The sequence below is a fragment of the Vulpes vulpes genome, chromosome 15, assembly GCF_048418805.1.
Source record: "Vulpes vulpes isolate BD-2025 chromosome 15, VulVul3, whole genome shotgun sequence".
Taxonomy (NCBI): domain Eukaryota; kingdom Metazoa; phylum Chordata; class Mammalia; order Carnivora; family Canidae; genus Vulpes; species Vulpes vulpes.
In genome coordinates, this window is record NC_132794.1 from 61,173,637 (window position 1) to 61,198,373 (window position 24,737).

The 24,737-nt window shown below is 34.5% G+C and overlaps 1 protein-coding gene across 2 annotated transcripts in view; it reads right to left on the reverse strand.

Moving 5' to 3' along the window:
• The window catches only part of RFX7 (regulatory factor X7), a 131,252-nt gene that overhangs the window by 64,873 nt on the left and 41,642 nt on the right, over positions 1-24,737 (reverse strand). For both annotated transcript variants that reach the window (XM_072738590.1, XM_025997325.2), the window contains exon 3: positions 10,347-10,380. In XM_072738590.1, coding sequence (XP_072594691.1) covers positions 10,347-10,380 — 34 coding nt within the window. The remainder of the gene's footprint in view (positions 1-10,346; positions 10,381-24,737) is intronic.

Here is a 24,737-nt window from a genome sequence, read left to right on the forward strand (position 1 = left end):
CTCATATTTTAGATACTTAAAAAATGATATAGTGTATCACAGTTTTTAAATGCCTGGGCTCTGGAGTCAGACTACCTAGATTAAAAGCCTAATTCTACCAATTATCATGTTTTATGACCTTGGGTAAATTACTTAACCTCTAAGCCTCCTTCTTTATCTGGAAAATGAAGATGAAAACAGATTAACCTCATAGGCAAATTATGAGGACTGACTGATAAAATATGTAAAGCACTTGTCTGGCATATGGTAATAAATACTAACAACAACAACAAAAAAAAACAAAGAAACTCTCTGAATATATTATATGCATATTATACATTTTTTTTGATAATTACTATTTGTGAATAATCATTCAGCAAGTGTTTACTGAGTATATTCCACATACTAGACACTGTGCTAAACACTGAGGATATAAAGACCACAGGACAGTCTTTACTTCCAAAAGCTTATTTTTGGAGAATACAACAGATTAATCTGGTGATTAGCATACTATGTGGTAAGAGCTTTAATAGGAGTACAGAACATTTTATATGGTGCATGAAAGCAGGGGCTCTTAACATGAGAAGGTAAGGCAGATGGGATGAACTTGTATGTGTATGTATGTGTGTAAATATACATATATAATGCTAACCACCTTCTTCTTTGTCTTCATTTGGTATAAAGGCTACAAAACATAAAACCCCTCCACGTTCTAGTTTCTCTTAGAGCCAGGAGTACCCAAGTGACATTACTCTGGAGGCTGAAGTTCCTGAAGTAAGTTTTCAGAATGGAAGTAAGTATCCTAAAATACAGAGCTTCTCTAGAAGAATCTTGCCCTTCCTCCCTTCTTCCTGCCTCACCATTTGGACAAAGTCACATAAGTGTAGCAGCCATCAATGATGTGAGTGGAAAGAGACAACACAACAAAAAGAGCCTAGGACTCTGGTGACATTGTTGAGTTACTGCACCACTCTAGAATACCTAACTTCTGACTTGTTAGAGAACACAAACTCTTATTTTGGTAAGCCACCAATAATTTGGGTTTTCTGTTATCTGAATGCATTCCTAGTAGATACACAAAACTTCCTGAAGAGGGTTCTGAGATAGTCTAAAAGAAAAAGCAGGAGTGATCCAAGTGAAAAATTTGAGAAGGGCACAGCTAACAGAGGAAACAGCTTCTACAGAGGCCTGGAGGAGAGAGTATGGAGTGTTGATACTGGCATCTGTTCTACAATATGCACCTTCTGGCTTCTCAGATGGCTTTAGCCAGGAGATTCCCAACCTCTTCCATCCTCCATTCACTATGTTTCAGGGATTCAATACTATCCTCTCAGTGGTTCCATATGGGAAGCATTAATTCTTAAATGGTATGTTCTGTGATGATGAATATAAAATGTGTCTTCGACTAATGTTTAGACTTCTAGAAACAAATTTATGGTAATTTAAGTCAATTAGATCCACACTGTCAATTTACACATATACACCTTCAACTAAAGCTGCCATGTATGCATACTATGTGCCAGGCACTGTATTTACACTAATTATCTCACTTAATATTCACAATTCAGTGCGTTAGGTGCTATCATTATGTCCTTTTTTACAAAAACGAATTAGGTAAAAACTGTTCAAAATCAAACAGTAATGGTAATAATGGCTGGGGCAAGGATTCAAACTCAGGTCTATTTCATTCTACTGCCTCAGCTCTAACCATTATGCTACACAGCTAATCCGATTCCTTAGTTTCTAGCTTGTTGGTTCCACTTCACTTGCTTAAATCCTTCTTGCATCTATGCAGTAACATTTTTAGTTCCCCATCTGTACTCTGTGGAGAAGGAGTGGTGGTGGTTTGGACTGGTTATTTCCTAATACGAGAGGCTGGAAGGAAGAGGTATATGTTAGTAGAGTAGAACAAGGGAAAAGGGGGAATGTCAGAAAAAGAAAAAAATGTTCTTTTCCTCTAAAGGAATGAAACAAGTTTCTGTTTTTACTGGCCAACTGTGAGGTAATTCTAAAAAATAAATTCAAATATTTAGCAAGTGTAAAGTCTCAGCCTAAACTGAAGGTGGCAACAATTCTTTATATTTTACTTACTTATTTCTAATGACTTGATTTATTTATTTGACAGGAAGAGAGAGAGAGAGAGAGAGAGAAACAAGCAGGGGAACAGCAGAAGGAGAGGGAAGAGCAGGTTCCCCACTGAGCAGGGAGACCAACACTGAGCTCGATCCCAGGACCCCAGGATCATGACCTGAGCTGAAGGCAGACACAACCGACTGAGCTACCCAGGGGCCCCACTTCTTTATAACTTAAATTGCAAAGTTTAATAACTGATTAGTTCATACTTATTCACACATTTAACAAATAGATATTGATCATCCCCATCTGTTTTGACCAAATTCCAAAGAATATGCTCTTACATTGAAGAGGCTAAGAACAAATAAAAAATGCTTATTATAATTATCACAGAGGTGACTATGTAACACCAATAAAGGTAATTAAGCACAGGATAATATGGGACAGATGATGTATCAAACTCAGATCTGAGCAATCAAAGATCCCATTCCAGAGGCGGTGACATCTAAGATGAATCTTAAAATACAAGCAGGTATAGCCAATAGAAAAGAAAGAAAAAAAAAAAAAAAAGAGAGAAGGGTTTTGGATTTCACAAAGGACTTTTTTTTTATAAGATTAAACATTTAACTATTAGCAGGAAAAGGCCAGTAGAAAATGAGAAAAACTGCAGAAAGAGAATAAATAAATGAATTCAGATAGGAAGAGATGGGAAAAAAAAAAAAAAAGGAAGAGATGGGAATCAGAGTCAACTTTCAGAAAGGCAAAAAGGTATTTCTACTCTCTGGAATAAAGAGAAGGAATATAAGAATAGGTACAGAAGTGAGCAACTGTTGAGTTGCAGATAACAAGTAGTGCTAATTTTGTGGAATACCTTCACCGTGTCTTCATAGTTTCTCAGAAAAGTAGGAGGTGAGATCATCTGTTGATGGTAAGAGAAGCGGGTTTGGAAAATTTGGTTTAAAAAGTCAGAAGCAGTTTTTGTGGAGAACAGTGGAAAATAATTCACTAGGAAATGAAGGGGACTGAAGGGGCCTATACATTCATTTTACTGAACCTTTAAAATATCTATTAATAGATTTATGCATGTGGCCACACGGGAGTCCCTGACACTGGAGCACCTCTTCCAGCTTCACCAACTAAAAGCCTGAACAAAATACATGCAACAACTGCTTTCAGAAATTGAATAGAGAACACTTGATTCCATCTGAAGGCAACTTGTAAACCATGGTACAGGGAGGGGAAACCCAAACAGAGCATAGCAGTACTAATATGCTAAAGTTACACACAGATCAGTGTTTGAGAAGGCAAAGTACCAAAAAGAAGATATGGAATATCTTTATCTTTTTTTTTTTTAATTTTTTTAAGGATTTTATTTATTTATTCATGAGAGACACAGAGAGAGAGAGAGAGAGAGAGAGACAGAGACAGAGACAGAGACAGAGACACAGGCAGACGGATAAGCAGGCTCCATGCAGGAAGCCCGATGTGGGACTCGATCCCGGGACTCCAGGATCATGCCCTGGGCCGAGGGCAGGTGCTAAACCGCTGAGCCACCCAGGGATCCCCTGGAATATCTTTAAAATCTATACAAATCACTATGTAGATTTGCAATTTACTGCTGAATATTAAACTGTGTAAGTACAAGAAAAACTCCAAGAGGCTGAGCATAGAACTATCAGGGAACTATACCTGGCTGTGACATGTTCAAATTCTAATCAGATAGAATTGAGAGATCTCAGTGAATGCCCAAGGAATGCATACAGATACTACAGAAGTAATATTTTAATATAAAAGCTAAATTCTAAAAGTAAATGCCATCCTAGACTTGTCCCAGCAAAGCTTAAACACAGCAAAGGATCAAACTATCCTGTAAGTAACTTAGATGCAGGCCAAAATAAGTTTTAATACACTTTAAAAGAAGAGAACAAAACCCAAACACTATAAACAAACAAATGAATAAATAAATACTAAATTAAAAATAACTAGATAAGCACGAGGCAGAAAAGCATGAGCCATAATTGCAATAATGAAAAAATCAGTAAATAAAACAGAGATAATATAATTAGCAAACAAAGACTTTAAAACAAGTATAAATATGCCCAAGGATTTAATGAGAAGAGCAATAGACAACAAAACAAAACACCCAAGTGGAATTTCAAGACCTGAAAAATTTGGATCTACAATAGATAGTTCACTCAGTGGGAATTACAGCACATTAGGCACATGAGTGGAAAATATTAGGAAATGTGATAATAAAGAAATATAACCCATCCAAAATGAAGCAAAAAGAGAAAATAATAACTAAATATGACGTTAGTGACCTGGTTTGAGTCCCAGGATGGAAGAGAAAATGAAGAGTATTTAAACGGCTAGGAATTTTTTTTGAAAACCAGTAAGAAGCACAAAGAGCTCAAAGAGCTCAAAGAAGCAGGACAAAAACTAAGAAAACCATACTAAGGCTATTATAATAGCACTGCAGAAAACCACTCAAAAATAATCCTATAAGTCAAAGAATGAAAAAGAAAGAATGTATTACATACAAACAAACAAGAGTAACAATAAACTTCCCAAAGGAAACTATGCAAGCCAGAAGAAAATGGATCACCATTGCTAAAATGCTGAAAGAAAACCTAGAATTCTATATCCAGTAAAAATGCCCTTTGAAATGAAGGGCAATAAAAGACATTTTTTTTCAGATAAACTAAGAGAATTAACAGTAGACCTACAAGAAAATAAATTGCAAAATAATGTGTATACACAGCCATATAAGTAAGTAATAAGAAAGGCTTGTCAGACTAGATGATAAAGATACAAGTATATGATGACATCATCAGCAACAAAACACTTTAACTATAAAGACCGAGAATGTTTAAAAGTAAAAGAATGGAAAAAGATATGTCATACAAGCAAACACTAATTATAAGATGGAGGGGCTATGATAATATAAGGCAAAGCAGACTTCAAAGCAAAATATTACCAGAAATAAAAATGGAAATAGCATAATAATAAAAGAACCAATTCACAAAAAAGACAAAAGAATCCTACATATATGCATATAACATTTTTAATACATGAAGCAAAACGTGACAGGATCAGAGAGAAAAAAAATTAACAATCGTGAGAGACATTTTAGCATCCCTCTTTGTAACTGAAATAAGGGAGGGAAGAGGGTAAATATGTCTTAAAAACAATAACCAACTGAACCTAATTGTTAGATAAAGAACATTCCATTCAATGATAGTTGAATATACATTCTTTCCAAGTATATATGAAACTTTGACTAAGATACACAGTAAACAAGTTCTTTTTTTTAAAAAAGACTTTATTTATTTGAAAGAGAGAGAGTAGGAATGGGGGGGGGGTAGGGGGAAAGAGAAGAAAGGGGACAGAGGAAGAGGGAGAAGCAGACTCCTCCCCTGAGCAGGAAAGCTGATGTGGAGCTCAATCCCCTGAGATCGTGACCTGAACTGAAGGCAGATACTTAATCAACTGAGCCACACAGCAAACTACTGTTTATAAATTGTTAATAAATACTCAACTATTTGGGAACTGATCAAGATATATCTAAGTCAGGGCAGCCCGGGTGGCTCAGTGGTTTAGTGGCACCTTCAGCCCAGGGCCTGATCCTGGAGACCCGGGATCAAGTCCCAGGTCAGGCTCCCTGCGTGGAGCCTGCTTCTCCCTCTTCCTATGTCTCTGCCTCTCTCTCGCTCTCTCTCTCTCTCTGTGTCTCTCATGAATAAATAAATAAAATCTTTAAAAAAAAAAAAAAGATATATCTAAGTCAAGAATAGTATCAGAATGGAAAAATAAGAAAAAAATTGAATAATGAAAACGCTACACAAGAATTTATGGAATGTAGCCACACTAGTGCTTAAAGGACAATTTATAGCATTAAAAATACAGTAGAAAAGAAAAAAGAAGTTTCAAGTCACTATATTAAGGAGCTAAAAAATAAATACATTAAAACCAAGGTAAGCAGAAGGAAAGAAATAATACTTACTAGATGAGAAAGAAACAGAATGGAAAACTGATAAATAATAAAGAAAAACCAATAAAGCCAAACTTGATTCAAATGAAAAGATCAGTAAAAGATTAAACCTCTAGCTAAACCGATCAAGAAAAAAGAAGATACAAAGGGCCCTTATCAAGAATCAGAGATAACTGCTACAGATTCTAGAGAGGGGAATATTATGAGCAATGTTACACCAACAAATTCAGTAATATAGTAGAAATGGTGAACAAAGTCCTTCAAAGACAAAAATACTAAAACTGTATCAAGAAACAGAAAAGTCCTGCAATAATGAAAGAAACTAAGTTTGTAACTAAAACCTTTCCCAGTTTTACTAGTAAATGAAACACTTAAAGAAATATTAATTTAAAATAAATTCCTTCAGAAAACAGAGAAGAGTACTTGTCTAAACTCATATGAAATCTACATTACTCAGATACCAAAAACAGAAAAAGATTTTAGAAGAAAATAGCACATCCAAAGCCCTGATTAACATAGACAGTAGTCTTTAACAAATAGCAAATCCAGTGTAGCAATATATAAAAATACCATGCAACACATAAAGTATAATGCATCATGTAGAATTTATCACAGAAATACAAGGTTTGTTTCCACTTACAAAAATCAATCAGTGCCATTCACCATGTTAATAGAATAAAGGAGAATTATCATGTGATCATTTCGATGGGAACAGAAAAATCATTTGATAAAATACAACATGTAATTGATAGAAAGCCTCTTAGGAAAACAGAAACAGAGTGAACATTCTCAGCTTGAAAACAGCATCCAAGAAAAAAGTAATATTACCATCACACTATAAAGTGAATAAAGGAATTCCCAGTCTTCCTCTAAGACTGGGAATAAGGAAAGTGAATTCACTCTTATCATTTCTTTTTTTTTTTTTTCACTCTTACCATTTCTATTCAACATTGTTCTAGAGGTCCTAGCAGTGCAATAAGGTGACTAAAATAAAGTAGATGTTTAAAATGAAACGGAATCAAATTTTATTTATGGACAATATGATTATCAGGTATACAATCCAAAAGACTACATATAAGCTTCTAGATATAATATTATAAACATAATATGTCTGCAGACTACAAGATCAATACAAATATTAGCAAAAAAACCCACTGTATAGCAAATATTTTAAAATGCCATTCATAAGAATATCCAAAGTATTAAAATATTTAGGACAATTTAAGCAAAAAATATATAAAGCCTATATAAAGAAAACTACAAAACACTGTTAAGAAAAATTATGGAAGACCCAACTAACTAATATGGAGCTATACCATGCTCATGGATTAAAAGATTTGTCATTAAGATGTCAACTGATCCCAAACTGATCTATAAATTCATTGCAATCCAAATAAAAAATTCCAGTAGACTTGGGTTTTTTTTTTTGGGGGGGGGGAGGGGGCGATAGATATTGACAAACTTTTTCTAAAATCTGTTTGGAAATGCTAAAATTAATTTGAACCATTACATAATTTGATTCAAGACTTTCTACAAAGCTACCATAAACAAGACAGTGTGGTGATGTCATAAGTAGAGATATAGCAGTTGATAGGAAAAGAGAGTACAGAGAAAGACACACACAATGATTTTTGATATAAGAGGTGATTGGGAAAGGGTGAGCTTTTCAATAAATAGTGCTGGGATAACTGGATTATCCAATCATATGGTAAAAGATAAACACTGCAGTTTACCTCAGACAAAACATAAATTTAAGTCAAAATGGTTGACAGATCTAATAGAAAAAAGCTAAAATCATAAAACTTTTACAAAACACATGACAAAATCTTTTTGAGAAGGTTGAGATATCTAGAAAAGATGAAATGAATAGGTCAGCAAATCTTTCCATTGAAGTAACTATATAATGTTATAAAGTGATCAAAAAGAACTATTTTAGGGCTTTGGAAACTAATGGCAAATGACATGTTAAGAAATGTTTGGTCATAAAAAACCGAACTTTAGACATTCACTGCTGAAAGTCTATATCACTCTTGCCATGGGCTGCTCCCACAACCTATCCCATATGGTTTGGACTGGAGTACTGCCAGGATGAGGCTACTTGTGTTTAAACATACACAGGAAAACATGATGATAATGAATCAAATACAGAGAATCTTAATAAAGACATAGAAACTAGAACAGAGAGAAAGAAAATCAGAGAAAAAATGAACAAAGCTTCAGAGACTGGAGGGATAACATTACTTTCCAACATACATGTATTGGAAGCTTTGGAAGGAAAAGGGAACCCAAAGGACAGAAAAATATTTAAAGAAGTAACAGCTAAGAACTTCCCCAACCAGAATCATCTACACATGTGAGCTTAGCAAATCCCAAGTAGGATAAACACAAAGTGATCCATACCTACACATATAATAGTCAAAGTGCTGAAAGCAGAATAAGGGGGTCAGCAAACAAGCAAGTGAATGAATTTCAACAAATCTTGTTATCAACTGGAGAAAAACAACTCATCATACTCATGAAAACTCATGATAAATTACTCCCTACTCATCAGAAACAATGAAGGCTAAGCACAACAGAAGAATATACTCAGAGATGAAAGAAAAAAGTCCTGTTGATCAAGACTTTTATTTCCAACAAAACTATCCTTCAAAACTGAAGGCAAATAAAGACATTCACAGATAAAGACCAAGAAAATTCATTATAAGCAAACCTGTTTTACAAGAAATACTAAAGAAAAAAAAAAAGAAATACTAAAGGAAATCTTCTAGATCAAAAGGATTTATCTTTGATTCCTCTGTTTCTCCTACTGGCTTTATATCCAAAATAAACCTTGAATCCATCAACTTTTTTCGATCTTCCACTGCCATAACGTAAGCAAGAGCCTTGAATTTTCATTTGGACTTCTGCATACCCTAAATGGTTTTCCTACTTACACTAACCCTGACAAGCTCATTTTCCAACAACCACTAGAGTATTAAAAACAAGTGTTTCAAACTATTCTACTCAAAACTTTTTTTTTTTTTTTTACTCAAAACTTTTTAATTGGCTCTCCATGCACTTAGAATGAAATCCGTACTATTTGCCATGGCTAAATATACCCTATAAAAACTTATCCCTACCTGAACTTTTCTCCTATTATACTCTCCCTTCTCTATAAGTTCCAGGAAACTGTGTTCTTTGTATTCTGTAAATATTCCCAACTCATTTCTACTTCTGAATCTTTGTATTCACTCTTCCGTCTGCCTAGGACATGTCACAGGGAAATCATCACACAAGGCTGAGTTCCTATTATTCAATTTTCCCTTCAAATGCCACTTTCTCAAAGAGGCTTTTCCTAATTACCCATTCTAAAGTTACCCCACTCACCACCCTATGAACTACTGTTATTTATTCACCTATCTAGAAGCTAATAATATCATAACATAGCAATAATTTCATAAGCTAGTAAGATACTACTATTTTAGCTCCAGACACTAGAGATCCACCCTCCCCCACAAAAAAGTTAGCTTATAGGGAAGACCCAAAACTGAATAAGAAAGTTCTGATGTCAAAAAAAAAAAAAAAGAAAGTTCTGATGTCATAAACAACTGAAGAGAGAACTAACTCCAAGAACACTTTGGGGAATCTAACAGTGCAGAGTCACCGAATGTTCTAGAGTTTAGGGAGTATTCCATTAGTAGAGATTTTAAAAGAAGTCACTACTATTCTAGTAGTCCCAGTTGTTTCATGTTTCACCCCTCACATATTTAAGAGAAGAGCTAAGGAACTACAAATACAATCTAAATTTAAACTATTATTGTGGTTTTAACTTCTTAAGGCCATCAAACCAAACATGAAAAATACACCAACAAAAACCAATCCATGAAGCATTTTAAGAAGCTCTCATTTAAATACATTTTTAAGAGTTCTATTAAGTACAACACAAATTAGGACTATTATTGTGGTTTTGATTCCTAAAGTCTAGCAACGTAAATATGAAAAATGCTATCAACAAAACTAATCCATTAAACATCTTTTCTTTAAACAAATTCTTAGAATTATCATAACAGAAAAATAACTTTATTAAATGTGAGTGATCTTTAGAAAATGCCAGTAAATTTCAAAAACATGCAATAATCTCAGAGTGTGATTTCATTATTGATAAAATACAGGAAAGTATCTAGACAGCTTAACCCCTAGGCTTATAATTCAGTATCAAATTTTATTCACTAAAACTGAGGTACATCTACTCAAGAATAATACATTTTATATAGTGGTAAAAGCCTTACTACAAAAGAACTTTAAGATTAGTTATTTTACTTACCAAAATGCAGTCCACTTTAGATTGTACAGTTTTGCTAAAAGAAAAAGAAAATTAGGTTAATAAAAATGAAAAATTTATTAAATATTTAAAATAGTAAAATTCTTTTAAGATTAGACATCATAACCTAAAACTGCATTTTTTACAAAGCAAAACATTTATTTCCCATTCACTGTACTAAATATAGTCCTAAAGCATGATCAGAATATCTTCTGAGTTCATAGCTACAGTCAATCTATAGTTTTTACACTGTATCATTTTAACAGATGCTTTGAATAAACAAGTTTATAGAGATATGTAAAAATGCAGATATGTATTGTTATACAAAGAAATAGGGCACAGAGTTTATAATAAATTACAATTTTTACTGTGTATGCCTGCCACTCTGGGAAATGATTTGTTTAGCATGTAAAAGTCATAATGGTGTAAGATTATCTTTAATAATATATCTTTAATATAAATATCTCTAATAATAATATGCCATAAAGTAGATTCTCTTCTCCCTGTCTGTCAAATACATACACCCACATGTTTGTGCACACACACACACACACACACACACACACAAACACAAGCTAGGGAAAAGAATCCCTAGATACAAAAGGAATAATAAAGATTAGTTAATATAGTAATAAATTAGAAGGGGAGAATACATATAGAAATAAATAACCCCCAAAAGCCACTATATACCAATTTAAATGAATTACCGAATAAGTGAACTATTAGTACAGAATACAAATGAAGCCAGCATAAAATAATTTAACTGTCATCTGGATTTTGCTTTAAAACTTTAAAGTATAAATGCAATGAAGTCATGTATAAGTTCAGAGATGGTTTGTATCTTAAAAGATGTTACAAACCAAATTATCTTTCATAAAAGATTCTAGAGTCAAATAAATGTAAAATTGGTTATTTGCCTCTGTATATAGCTATATAGCTAATCTATAAGGTTAAAAAAATCAACATTTAAACCTCATGTCAGCTAATACAATCAATAACCACAAAACTTCTCATTTGTACATAGACTTTAAATTTCACTTTTTAAAGAACAAAATATAACCAGATTAAGTTCAACTGCAAAATCAGAATGACTCAAAAAACAAGAAAAGCAAATGATACTTCCACTTAAGAGGAAATGAAATCCTCTTCCCATAATCCTGCAGAAGACTTTTTAGACGTTTCTTACATCTTCTGGGATCATGTATATAGTTTATAACTCGTTAGCAGCTGAAGTGTGCTATGTTTTTCTCTTCTTAATAACTCCCACAGTTTCCCTGAGATACAAGAGTATTCTATTGATTAAGGATTGCTCCTAAAAAGGAACGCAACAAGAATCCAACCACTGTTCACCACCTTCTTCTAAACCACTATTTCCTGTCTACGGTGTTACAGAAACTTAACTGATCTCCCTGCTTCTATCCCCAACACTCCCCCCCTCCACACACACCCCAACTCTGTGGGCTATTCTCAACAAAGTAGCCAGAATGATTCTTCTGTCCAAACCACATTAGTCCTTTGCTCCAGTCTTGGCCATGGCCAAAAAAGCCGTGCATGACCCATCCAGCCTTCTGCTTTTTTTTCCATTTTCATCTCCTATTATTCCCCTGTTCCTCATTCATTCCACTCCTGGCAACACTAGCCTTTGTACTGGCTTTTTCTGTCAGCCTCTACGATTCTTCTCCATATAATTAATCTGTTCATTTTCTTCACGACTTTGTTAGATGTTATCTTTTACAGATAGTTCTTACCGACCTTCCCATATAAAATATTCTCCATTACTGTCTATCTTTCTTGCTTTGCTTTACTTTTCATTACTGCACTTATCACCAGTAATTTTATATTTTTATTAATTTATTTGTTTACCAGCTATCTTCCTTGACTAGAATTTAAACTCCATGAAAACAGGCTTTGTCTGTTTTGCTCACTGCTATATTATCATCTGGCACATGTCAGGTGTTCAATAAAATCTGTTGAATGAATAAATGACAAAAAACAAAACAAGACAACATTCAGTCCCCCATATGAAGACAACTCTTTGGAAAAACTGGGACCACTTAAAAAAAGGTTTTCTTTAGAGAAATTAGTATGAAATTGAAAATGTGATTATCTTTTAAACACTAATTCTAAATACAATCTTTTTCTATCAGAAACATGCTCTGTGGAATATCTGAAGGTTTGGACTGTTTTCTTACCACAAACAACTTGATAAATCTCTAAAAAGTATGTGTAAAAGACAGCCTTTCAAAGAATAAACTTAAAAAGTAAAATGAACTGCTTCTAAGCTAGATATGAACTTTGGCAATTATTTGATCTAGCCTTTTGATTACTTTTACTTTATACTTAAGCATGCAAGCATAATACAAGGATATAGATTAAGTTTAAGTCCCCTTGTCTTCTGTCCAGTTTCATACGATACCTCACTAACCTTCCCAAAGACAACTATTGTTAATTTGATGTATAACCTTCCCAGTTGATATTTCAATACTTGTATTAGATGTACCAATATCTACAAGCAACATACACTGTTGTTCCAAGAAAATGTTACATGTTTATATAAATGCCTTTACATTATATATATGCAGCAATTGTCTTTTTTCATTCAACATTATTTTTGAGATCTACACTTTAATGAAGTTCATTCATTTTTGTTCCTGAAAAGTATTCCACTGGATGAATATATCAAATTTATTCATCTATTTCTTTATGAAAGACAATTATATACTTTCCAGTTTTTCTACAAACAATGCTGTAACAAACTTCGTACAGGTCTACTGTGTACACGTGTGAAAATCTCGGTTATAAATTCAAAAATTAATTTTCAGGGGCTCATGGGTATACCTTCTCAGTTGTATGATATATTACTAAATTCTTCTCCCAAGCAGTTATATCCATTTATACTTCCATCAGTATTATATGATAGTCTCTATTTTCCTATTACTTTGTATAAATACTTGCCATTAATACATAAAATAGAATACATATATTAAATAGAATCTTAATAGATACAAATCTTTAAAATTTGTCATTTTTCTCAATTTGTAGCAATACTTTTTCATCTGCATACTGGCCATGTAGATTTTCTCCTCTGTAAATTGCTGGTTCATAGTCTTTGCTCATGTTTAAGTAGAGCTGGCTTTTTCTTATTAAGTTGTAGCAGTTCTTTATACATTTTAGACACGAATCCTGTTACATATACTTTGTTAAAAATATATTTTAATGATATCTTACTAAAGTTAAAATTTTTGATTTAGTCAAATTTATTTATTTTTTCCTCTATGATCTGTGTTTTCTTTATCTTAAGATATCCTATCTAGCTAAAGTTATAAGGACATATTTCATTCTAATCCTTTTGAAGTCAGCTTTTTCAATTTTGATCTTTATTCAAATTAGAATTTATTCTTATGCATGGTATAGTATAATACACATTTTCTTCCTGGTAGGCCAACTGTTCCCTATTTTATTATGCCAAGTGTTCATGTATACTTGAATCTATTTTTGACTTTTTTTTTCCATTTCATTATTAATCTATGTGTCTATCTTTTGAGTTATCACTCTAAATTTATCAGTGACTTAAAAATTAGGTCTAATAGTTTGATTACCTGACCTTCCTTGACCATTTTCTGAACAGTTTCCTAATTTTTTTTTAAGATTTTATTTATTTATTCATGAGAGACAGGGGGCGGGCGGGGGGGAGAGGCAGAGACCCAGGCAGAGGGAGAAGCAAGCTCCATGCAGGCAGCCTGATGTGGGACTTGATCCTGGGTCTCCAGGATCAGGCCCTAGGCTGAAGGCAGCACTAAACTACTGAGCCACCTGGACTGCCCAGTTTCCTAATTCTTGAGCCTTAAATATTCCAGTATTTTTTGGTTTTTCCAATTTCACAAATTTCTTGCTAAGATTTATACTGAGCTGTACTGATGTTATAGATTGAAGTTAGGGAACTGATTTATAATTTGATTTTTGTCCATTTTTAAACAGGTCTTATAATTTTCTCTATATTATTTATTAATTTATTTTGAAGACTACTTATTTTGACAGAGAGAATGAGAGAGAGCACAAGCAGGGGGAGGGGCAGGCAGAGGGAGAAGGAGAAGCCAGCTCCATCTCAGGACCCAGAGATCATGACCTGAGCCAAAGGCAGACGCCCAACCACCTGGCTTCCCAGGTGCCCCTCTCTATATCTTTTAAAATTATGTTTTCTAATTGGTTCTTGCTAATGTACATGGTGATGTTCACAAAAACTATTAGTTTTCTATGCTGACCTTATAACCAGCAACTGTCTTAAAAATATTTTTCTTCCTTTTTTGTCTTTATGCTTTCTTTTCTCCTCCTTTTGTATCTAAGTACTTTGTCTAAAATCTCTAGTCTAATAGTGAAGAGTTACAGTGACAGCAGACATCCCTGTTCTGTATCCAATTTTTTGTTTCAAAGTTTTAATATATGTATTGTAATATTCCGTTTAGTGGGCATTTTATAATTTTCTACGATATTCCTGAATATTCAAAGTTTTGATTGACCTGATTAAAAAAAATAATGCTTCAATATCCTGATGTCCTGCTTCAGAAAATGACAAAATAACTTCCTACATATAACAATGATACCTTGTGGAGAAAATATGAAAACAGACATCAAAATTAAAGAGTGACCACAAGCAGACAGCAACTGGAGGGAAGACATCCTTAAAAGAAGGGAACTGCACTGGGTAGGACTTGTAGTTATAAGGCTACTTCCTGAGGGCACTTATCCACCCAGGCAATAATGATCACTGAAGAATAAAGCTGAAATCTTTTGTCTTGCCAGCTGAGGGGGAAGAGATAATGCCGGGGCTGCCAGAGCCACTGCAACATGAAAGATGAAATCCCAGAAATGAAGGTGTCACAAAATTTCTGTATAAACCATGCCCAAATGTTTGAATAACCTTTCTCTGGTAAAGACTTCAAGGCTTCCAGAAAAAGGCAACAGCTGGAAAAAGTGGAAAGATCCGAGTTGAGTCTTCTTGCTGCTGCCTATTACAGGACTAACAGTACTGGAGTTTGAATCCAGGCATGTTACAGTCTAACAGGAAAAAAAAAAAAAAAAAAAAAAAACAACCTCAAAACAAAAATCACACAACACTCAGAGAAAAATAACAGAATCCATAGCCTACAACAATTTATCACCCACACTGCCTGTTATACAAGCAAAGTTTACCAGAGAGAAGAAACAGGAAAGAGAGACCTGGAGTCAAGATAAAAAAGCGGCTCACAGAACCCAAATCCTGAATGATCCATATGTCAGAATTAGCAGAAGGATTTCTAAGCAAGTATGTTCAAGTATTTAAAGGAAAATATGGCCATAAGAAATGTATACATGGCAGGGGAGAACCTAAGCTGAGAAAAAGTAGTTATGAAAAACAACCAAATGGAAATTCTAACCTAAAAAATACATCTAAAATGAAAAATTCAAATAAAAATAAAATAAAATAAAAAATAAAATGAAAAATTCATTGGATTATCTTAACAGGAGATAAGATACAGCAGAAAAGAGGTCACTAAACTGGAAAATAAATCAATACATCTTATTGAATTTAAGGGAGAAAGAAAAAGATTTTCAACATATTAAATAGAATTTCAGAGATCTGTCAGTGATCTGTAGTACATCACCAAGTGGTCTAACTACATACAGTTGGAGAGATAACGAGACAAAAAAAAAAAAAACCTGATAAATGACCTAAATTTCCCCAAATTGTGTGAAAAACACAAACTTACATATCTGAGCTTGTTAAATTCCAAGCAGGACAATTATGAAGAAAACCACAAAAGGGCACAACACAAAGAGATGAAAACATGAAGATGAAAAGCAAATTTTGAAGGCAGCCAGAGTAAAGTTAACACGCAACAAATAAGTAATATGAATGATAGCTGACTTCTATACAGTCAATTGATTTGCAACAGAAGTACTAAGCAATTCAAGTGATAAAAAAATCCTTTCAACAAAGGCTGATGGAATAACTGGATATATCTATAAACTAATGAACATAACTCATTCCACAGTTAACTTTGAGTTGGATCTTAAAATTAACTATAAAAACTTAAACTATAAAGTGCCTACAAGAAATCAGAGACTATTATGACCTGAAAATATATAAAGATGTCTTGGAATGCAATAACCATTTAAAAAAATAGATTCCAAAAAAAAAAAAATAGATTCCATCAAAATGAAAATGAACTGTATTCATCAACAAACATCATCAAACAAACATCAAATAAGCCACCAACTGAAAATACTTGCAAAACATATACCTAACAAAAGACTCATGCTCAGAATATGTAATGGATTCCTACAGCTCAACAGTAAAGTCAATCAATAAATAAGCAAACAACTAGAATAGATAGTTCACCAAAAAAAAAAGGAATATACAAATGTCCAAAAGCAAATGAAAGGATGTTCAACATCACTAATCATCAAGGAAATGCAAGTCAAAATCATAATGACATATATACTCACTAGGATGGCTAAAATTAAAAACACTGAAAAAAACAAGTCTGGAGCAACTGCAACTATCATACATTTATTTCTGCTGGAAATGTTAAAGGTAAAACCACTTCAGAAAAATTTAGTAGTTAAATATAAATCTATCTTTTACTGCAGCATTTCTACTCTTAGTATTTATTTAAAAGAGATGAAACTGTATATCCACAAAACAAACTTGTACATAATGTTCACAGAATCTTTAGTCATAATAATGCTAAACTGAAAACAATCCAAATGGCAGTCAATATAAGAATAGCACTCAGTATAAATAATAGTGAAAGGGAATAGAGGGGAAGGGAGAAGAAATGGGTAGGAAATATCAGAAAGGGAGACAGAACATGGAAGACTCCTAACTCTGGGAAACGAACTAGGGGTGGTGGAAGGGGAGGAGGGCGGGGGGTGGGGGTGATTGGGTGGCGGGCACTGAGGGGGGCTCTTAACGGGATGAGCACTGGGTGTTATTCTGTATGTTGGCAAACTGAACACCAATAAAAAATAAATTTATTATTACAAAAAAAAAAGAATAGTACTCGGCAATTAAATAAAAAACTTATGATACTTAGAAATACATGGATGAATCTAGTAGATATTCTGGTGAGCCAAAGACACCACCCAGAAAAGTACACTCTGTACAATTCCATTTATATAAAACTCCAGCATAGGCAAAATTAATCTTGTGGTAAAACCAAAATTAGAAAAAGTGGACATCTTGGGATGAGGATTACGGATGCCTTGGAAGGAACATGTATGAACTCTTTAATACACTGCCCTATTTCCCCCTTTCAGGAAAGAATTTTGTCCTTCAGCTGCTAGTAGTGCTTTCAGCAGAAAGACTTCAGTTGTCAGCCCACTTTGGGGGTTGCCTACACTGAAGAAAACTTCACTCCCCAAGGTCCTATCTCCTTCCAGGGACAGCTCACACCAAGAGGCTGATCAACATGGGAGTATAAAGGCCCAGATCCTTGTTACAACTTGGGACAACTCTGAGGTCATTACAGATTCAGAACTCTTTAGCACTGCACCCTAACTTTCCCTGTGCATTCTTCCGTTCTTTCCATAGATGGGAATCTCAAGAGCACTCCCTAATGAAGTGGTTCTTAAAATATAATTTTTGGACTAGTATCATCTGGGACTAGTTATAAATGCAAACTTGTGGGTCCCACCTCACCCCTACTGAATCAGAAAGCAGAAACTCCAACCACCTGCAAAGAGCGTCTTACTTAGCCTTTTGTGCCTCACTCCTAAATATACTAAGATAAGATAAGAGAGCAATATATTCTGGAGATGAGAGTAAAAGGAGATAGAAGGTATTTATTTCTCTTGGCTTTCTCTCTGAGAGGCCATGAATTAGTAGTTGGAAAACTTCTCAGCAAATCTTGTAAGACCTTTTTGAACTCATTAAACTATAAGCATCTAAGACTTTGATCAAAAATGAAAATTAAAGGGACACCTAGGCGGCTCAGTGGTTGAGCGTGTGCTTTCAGCTCAGGGCGTGATCCTGGAGTCCTGGGATCAAGTCCCATAATCGGGCTCCCTGCATGGAGCCTGCTTCTCCCTCTGCCTGTGTCTCTGCTTCTCTCTCTCTGTGTCTCTCATGAATAAATAAATAAAATCTTAAAAAGAAAATTAAATATAGAAATTTTTTTTAAAAATCCTAAACTTATCAAACAAGAAATAGGATTATTATCTACGAATATATTTGGAATTATAATTCCTTTTTCTATCATTACTCCACCTAATTTGAGAAAATTTTTCAGCAGCAGGAAATAAAACTACATTCACCACTCTAATAATGAACAACTGATGCACATTTGAACATTTTTAAAAAGGTAGACAGTATTTGACTTAATATCTCATTGTTTAAATGTTCATTTTTATTTTTTAAAAGATTTTATTTATTTATTCATGAGAGACACACACACAGAGAGAGAGAGAGAGAGAGAGAGAGAGAGAGAGAGGCTGAGGCACAGGCAGAGGAAGAAGCAGGCTCCATGCAGGGAGCCTGATATGGGATTCGATCCTGGGTCTCCAGGATCACACCCTGGGCCGAAGGTGGCACTAAACCGCAGAGCCACTCAGGGATCCCCTCATTTCTATTTTTGAATAAAACTATTTTGTTAATTTTATCTGCAAGTAACTTACGTTCAAATATGTTTTAACATGAGTATTTTCTCACGTTTTTTGACATTTTCTTAATTGTTGATAATTTCAAGTGCATTAAACTTCCCATCTCACAGGTTTTTAATAAAATTGTTAGCTTTGTAAAAATTATAATTAAATAGTATCAACCTGGTATTTGGTACCAGACAAAAACAACAAAATATCGGTTATCATAATTTTGCTGGGGTATTGTAACTACTAAGCTTATGAAACATGCTAATCATCTTCCACATCTTTCAGTTCAGGCTTTGAATGTCAAGTCAGATCAACACAATGTTAAGAAGTAAAAACCTTAATTCCAGACCTATGGAGTAGGGAAAGAGGAAAACATATCAGCAAGGAGAGCACATAGTAATTTAATGAAGAGAGATATAGTTTGAGAAAGCATATTTTGTGTTCCCTATATCTATTTACAGAGTGAAGCTGGGGAAAACTGTCTTACCTAGTGGGGTTATACCAAGGAGACAGTAATTTTAGGAAGTACGTGTTAAAAAAAAGAAAGAAAAAACACTTAGTCTAAGCCTACTTAACTCACAGAAATGCTCACAAAATAATCATGTAATATTTCCCTTTCTTCAGACTTAAATATGATACAACAAATAAATTAGCAGTCATGGGCCAAATATAATAGAATATAATACATCGTGAATAACAGTATGCCTGAAAGAACATTTAAAGACTTCTTGCTACAAACATTTCAGAAACTCTGTTTCCCCAGTTTCCATAAGTTGTTTATAAACTATTTATTACAGATAATATCATTCTAAGAGATTCCCACTCATCTCTCCAAAAACAGGTTTGGCCTCCATCCAAAGTTCAATACTATTTGTACATTTATTTAGTCTCCGAGTCTGAACTCAGAGTGACTCACAATTCCTATATAGTTGATTCAAAATTCTCACTTTGCAGGAATTGTGATCTATGAATACCAGATATTAGACTTCACCCTGGAAAATCTGAAGAGAAGTACAGTGTAATATATCAACTGTAAGAAGCTCTTAAATTCTAGCCTTGCCAGGACAAGTCAAACTCTTAGCTTCCTCTTCCTATAAAATAATTCTGAATATGAAACATTTACTTTTAGTTTGCTCAAATGAGAACAAAATTTTACATTTTTAAAAATAATCATAGCAGTAGTGGCTAATTCTCTAAAAGCTGAAAGTTAAAATTTTTTTTAAAGCAAACTACCATTAATCTCATCACCCAGAAATATTTATTTATACCCTTACTATGTCTTCTTAAACGTAACTGGGATCTGTTGATGAGGACATGCAGAAATTGGAATCATTGTCCACTACTGACAGGAATATAAGATAGTGTACCTGCTGCAGAAAACAATTTGGTGTTTCCTCAAAAAGCACAGAATTATCACATGACCCAGAAATTCTACTCTAGGTATATACCAAAGAAATGAAAATAGGCACTAAAACAAAAATGTGCACATAAATATTCATAGATATACTATTCTCATGAGTCAAAAGGTCGAAACAATCCAAAGGTCCATCAATGGGTGAATAAACAAAATGCAGTAGGTACATTTACATAATAGAGTATCACTCAGCCACAAAAAAGCATGACCCATACATGGATGAATCTTGAAAATTTTGTTAGAGAAGGTAGACATTTTAAAAGGTCATGAACTGTGCAATTTCACATACATGAAACATCCAGAGTAGCTACATCCATAGAGATAGAAAGCTGACTGATGATTGCCAGGAGCTGAGGCGGCAGGAAACTGGGACTGCTTAAAGCATATGGAGTTTCATTTTGGAGTGATGAAATATTTTGGAACTAGATACAGGTGATGGTTACATAACATTATAAATGTACTAAATGTCAATTGTGTACTTTAAGTGGTTGATTTTAGGTTATATAAATTTTACCTAATGAAAAACAAACTGATCATAAAACTAAAAAAATTTCATTTTGATACTAATCAAGAAAGTGCCAATTAAGTTTGTATTTATACCCCAAAACGCTTTGTTTTGAATCGTTTACATTTCACAGTATTTATTTATTTATTTGTTTGTTTGTTTGTTTGTTTATTTATTTAGAGAACATGAGTAGGGGTAAGGGGCAGAGGGAGAGAGAAAATCTCCAGCATGCTCCACACTAAGCTCAAAGCCCTACACGGGGTTCAATCCTGTGACCCTGAGATCATGACCCAAGCTGAGATCAAGAGTGGGAGGCCCAACCAACTGAGCTTTCCAAGCATCCCCATTTTAGTCTTTAATTAAGCACGTAAAACTGTACTATTTAATATATTTCTCCATGAACATTTTGTGAAATTCAGATCACAGTCTATCATTTACAAATCTTGTGTTTCTTCTGATCTTCTCTATCCATTTGCAGTTTTTGAAAACATAATCATCCCACCTTTTTAAAAGATTTTATTTATTTTTTAGAGAGAGTGAGTGTGTGTGAGAGAGGGAAGGGGGAGAAGGAGAGAATCTCAAGCAGACTCTATGCTGAGCACATAGCCAAACACAGGGCTCTATCTCAGGACCCTAAAATCATGACATGACCTGAAATCAAGAGCTGGAGGCTTAACCAATTGAGCCACCCAAGTGCCCCCTTCATCCCACCTTCTTTTAACTTTGAGATTGGCTTGAAGCTGGAATGGGCCTGTGAGATTAAGGAGAGGGTTTCCATTCAATGTTTTCTACACTTATTCTTTCTCCTTCAGCTTTCTGCTCTTGTTCCTTCCTGGTCTGCTCTTTAGCAATTTTTAAATTTTCTCTAGTTCTTCAAGAAGAGGTGCAGTATAGTTTATATGGTGTCAACTATCTATATTTGTTGGTTACGGTTCTTATGAATGTTTATATATTTATTACAAATTCAGTATAATAGTCCCCCCCCAACCTGTGGTTTCACTTTCCATGGTTTCAGTTACCCAAAGTCAATCATGGTCCAGAAGCAGGTGGTCTTCCTTCTGATGTATAATGTATGATCAGAAGGTCAACAGTAGCCTACCTCTATGTCATGATGGCTATGTCATTCACTGCACTTCATCTCATCATGTAAGCATTTTACACCCTCACATCACCATAAGAAGAATGAGTACAGTAAGATATTTAGAGAGAATATATTCATCTTTTATTATAATACTTTGTTATAACTGTTCTATTTTATTGGTTTGTTGTTAATCTCTTACTATACCTAATTTATGTATAAGAAAAAACATAGGAACTAGCCATGGTTTCAGGTATCCACTTGGGTCCTGGAATACATTTCCTGTTGGATACATGGGAGAACTAATGTATGTCACTGCACAATATGAAGCAGTTTTGTTTACTATAAACATGGCGTTATGATGGATGTATTATTCTAGCATTTTCCACTCTTTTACTTATTAACAGGCTTTAGAAAATGTGTATCTATTCTGATTCATTCTAGTTTATCCTCGTAACTGTTACATAGTGTTATGGGCTGAATTATGTACCAATCCTCAGTACCTCACAATATGAACTTATTTGGGGACAGGGTCTCTACAGACGCAATAAAGTTAAAGTAAATCAATCACTCATGCGGTGAACTCTAATCCAAATACCACAGCGGTGCTAATGAAATGGAGAAATGCAGATAGAGACACACATGGGGGGGGGGGGGGAAGATGATGTGAAGAGACATAAGGAAAAAGCCATCTGCAAGCCAAGGAAAGCAACCTGGAAGATCCTTTCCTCATACCCCTCAGAAGGAATCAACCCTGCTAACACCCTGATCTTAGACTTCTGGGCTCCAGAACTCTGAGAAAATAAATTCCTGCTGTATTAAGCCACCTACTCTGTGGTATTAGTTATAGCAGTCCTGGAAAATTAATACACATAGTATCTCATTGTCTGAACAAACTACTTTTTATTTATACATTCTTCTACTGAAGACACCTATGGTGTTTCTAGCTCTATACTGTAACACACGATATTGCAACAAACATTTGGCACAGAGATCATACTATGCACACTGCAACACTTTTTCTCAGACACATACACAAATCTAGCAGGGGAATTGTTAATCCTCAACTTTCTAATTATTGCTAAACTGCTATTTATTTATATTGCTAAACTGCTATACTCCATTATCTGTGTATGAGAATAATTTCCTTACCCTCTCTAAAATCTGGTAATGACAGACTTTTGCCAAAGTTATGTGAGTGAAACTACTTTATTGTTTTAATATGCATTACTCTATTAGTGAGGTTTAACATCCTTACACGTTTATTAACCACTAAGCTTTCTTTTTTTTAATCAACCACTAAGCTTTCTTATGTGTCCTGCGTACTCATATCCTTTACCCATTTTTCTACTTTGTTTGCTATTATTATTCTTATATAATGAGTCCTCTTTATACTTTAATGCTAATCCTTTGCCAATTATTTGAACTTCAAATATTTTCTCATCTGCAGTTTGTTTTTCTTCTTATGGTGTTCTTTTATAAAACACTTTTATCTTAATGTAGTCAAATTTATCAGTATTTTCCTTCATGAAAAGCGCTTTTGGTGTCTTGTTTTAAACATTATTAATATTCATTGATAATTAATTGATATGAATAATTAATATTAACTAATATTCAAATATTATCATGAGATCACAAAGATACTTATTTCCAGGGTGCCTGGGTGGCTCAGTTGGTTAAAGGTCTGACTCTTGATCTCAGCTCAGGTCTTTTTTTTTTATTTTAAAGCTCAGGTCTTGATCTCAGGGTTGTGAGTTCAAGTCCAGTGCTGGACTCCATGCCTGGAGTGGAGCCTACTTAAAAAAGAGGGAGAGATTTATTGTCTTATAAATGTTTGCTTTTCATATTGGTGACCTGAGTTTCCCTGGATTCTGTGTGTGATTTTTTTTTTCATATAGATAACTAAAGGTCCAGTGGTCCATCCTTTACCTTGTAGACAAAGCTGCTGTCTTATTTATGTGTTTCCTAAGTCTAGAACTTTTCCTGGTACACATTAGGCAATGAGTGCTCAATAAAATGAGGGGTAAAGGGAGGAGAAGGGAGAGAAACAGAGGCAAGGCAGGGAGGGATAGAGTACAGGAAAAAGTATTCAAATCATAGTCCTTGGTGCAAACTTAAGTATCAGAACCATATAAATCAAAGAGTATTAAAAATAGACTCGGGATGGGCTGCAGGAAAATGGGCTTTCCAGAAATACTGGAGGCAAAGACACTGGTCATGTAACTGGGTAACCACTCTGCTTTCTCTCTTCCAGGATGAGAATATGGGCCTTGCTGGTGCTGAATTTGTTCAAAATCCAGAAAAGTGGGATCCCTGGGTGGCTCAGCGGTTTAGTGCCTGCCTTTGGCCCAGGGCGCGATCCTGGAGACCCACCATCGAGTCCCACGTCAGGTTCCTGGCATGGAGCCTGCTTCTCCCCACTCCTGTGTCTCTGCGCCTCTCTCTCTCTCTATCATTCATTCATCAATCAATCAATCTTAAAAAAATCCAGAAAAGTGTGACACTTTATAACTATCATTTGATTATTATGTTAAGTCTTTGCAGAATTTTTTAAAAAGATTATTTATTTATTTATGATAGACATAGAGAGAGAGAGAGAGAGAGAGAGAGAGAAGCAGAGACACAGGAGAAGGGAGAAGCAGGCTCCATGCCAGGAGCCCGACGCAGAACTCGATCCTGGGACTCCAGGACCACGTCCCGGGCCAAAGGCAGGCACCAAACCGCTGAGCCACCAGGGATTCCCCAAGTCTCTGCAGAATTTAATGAAAG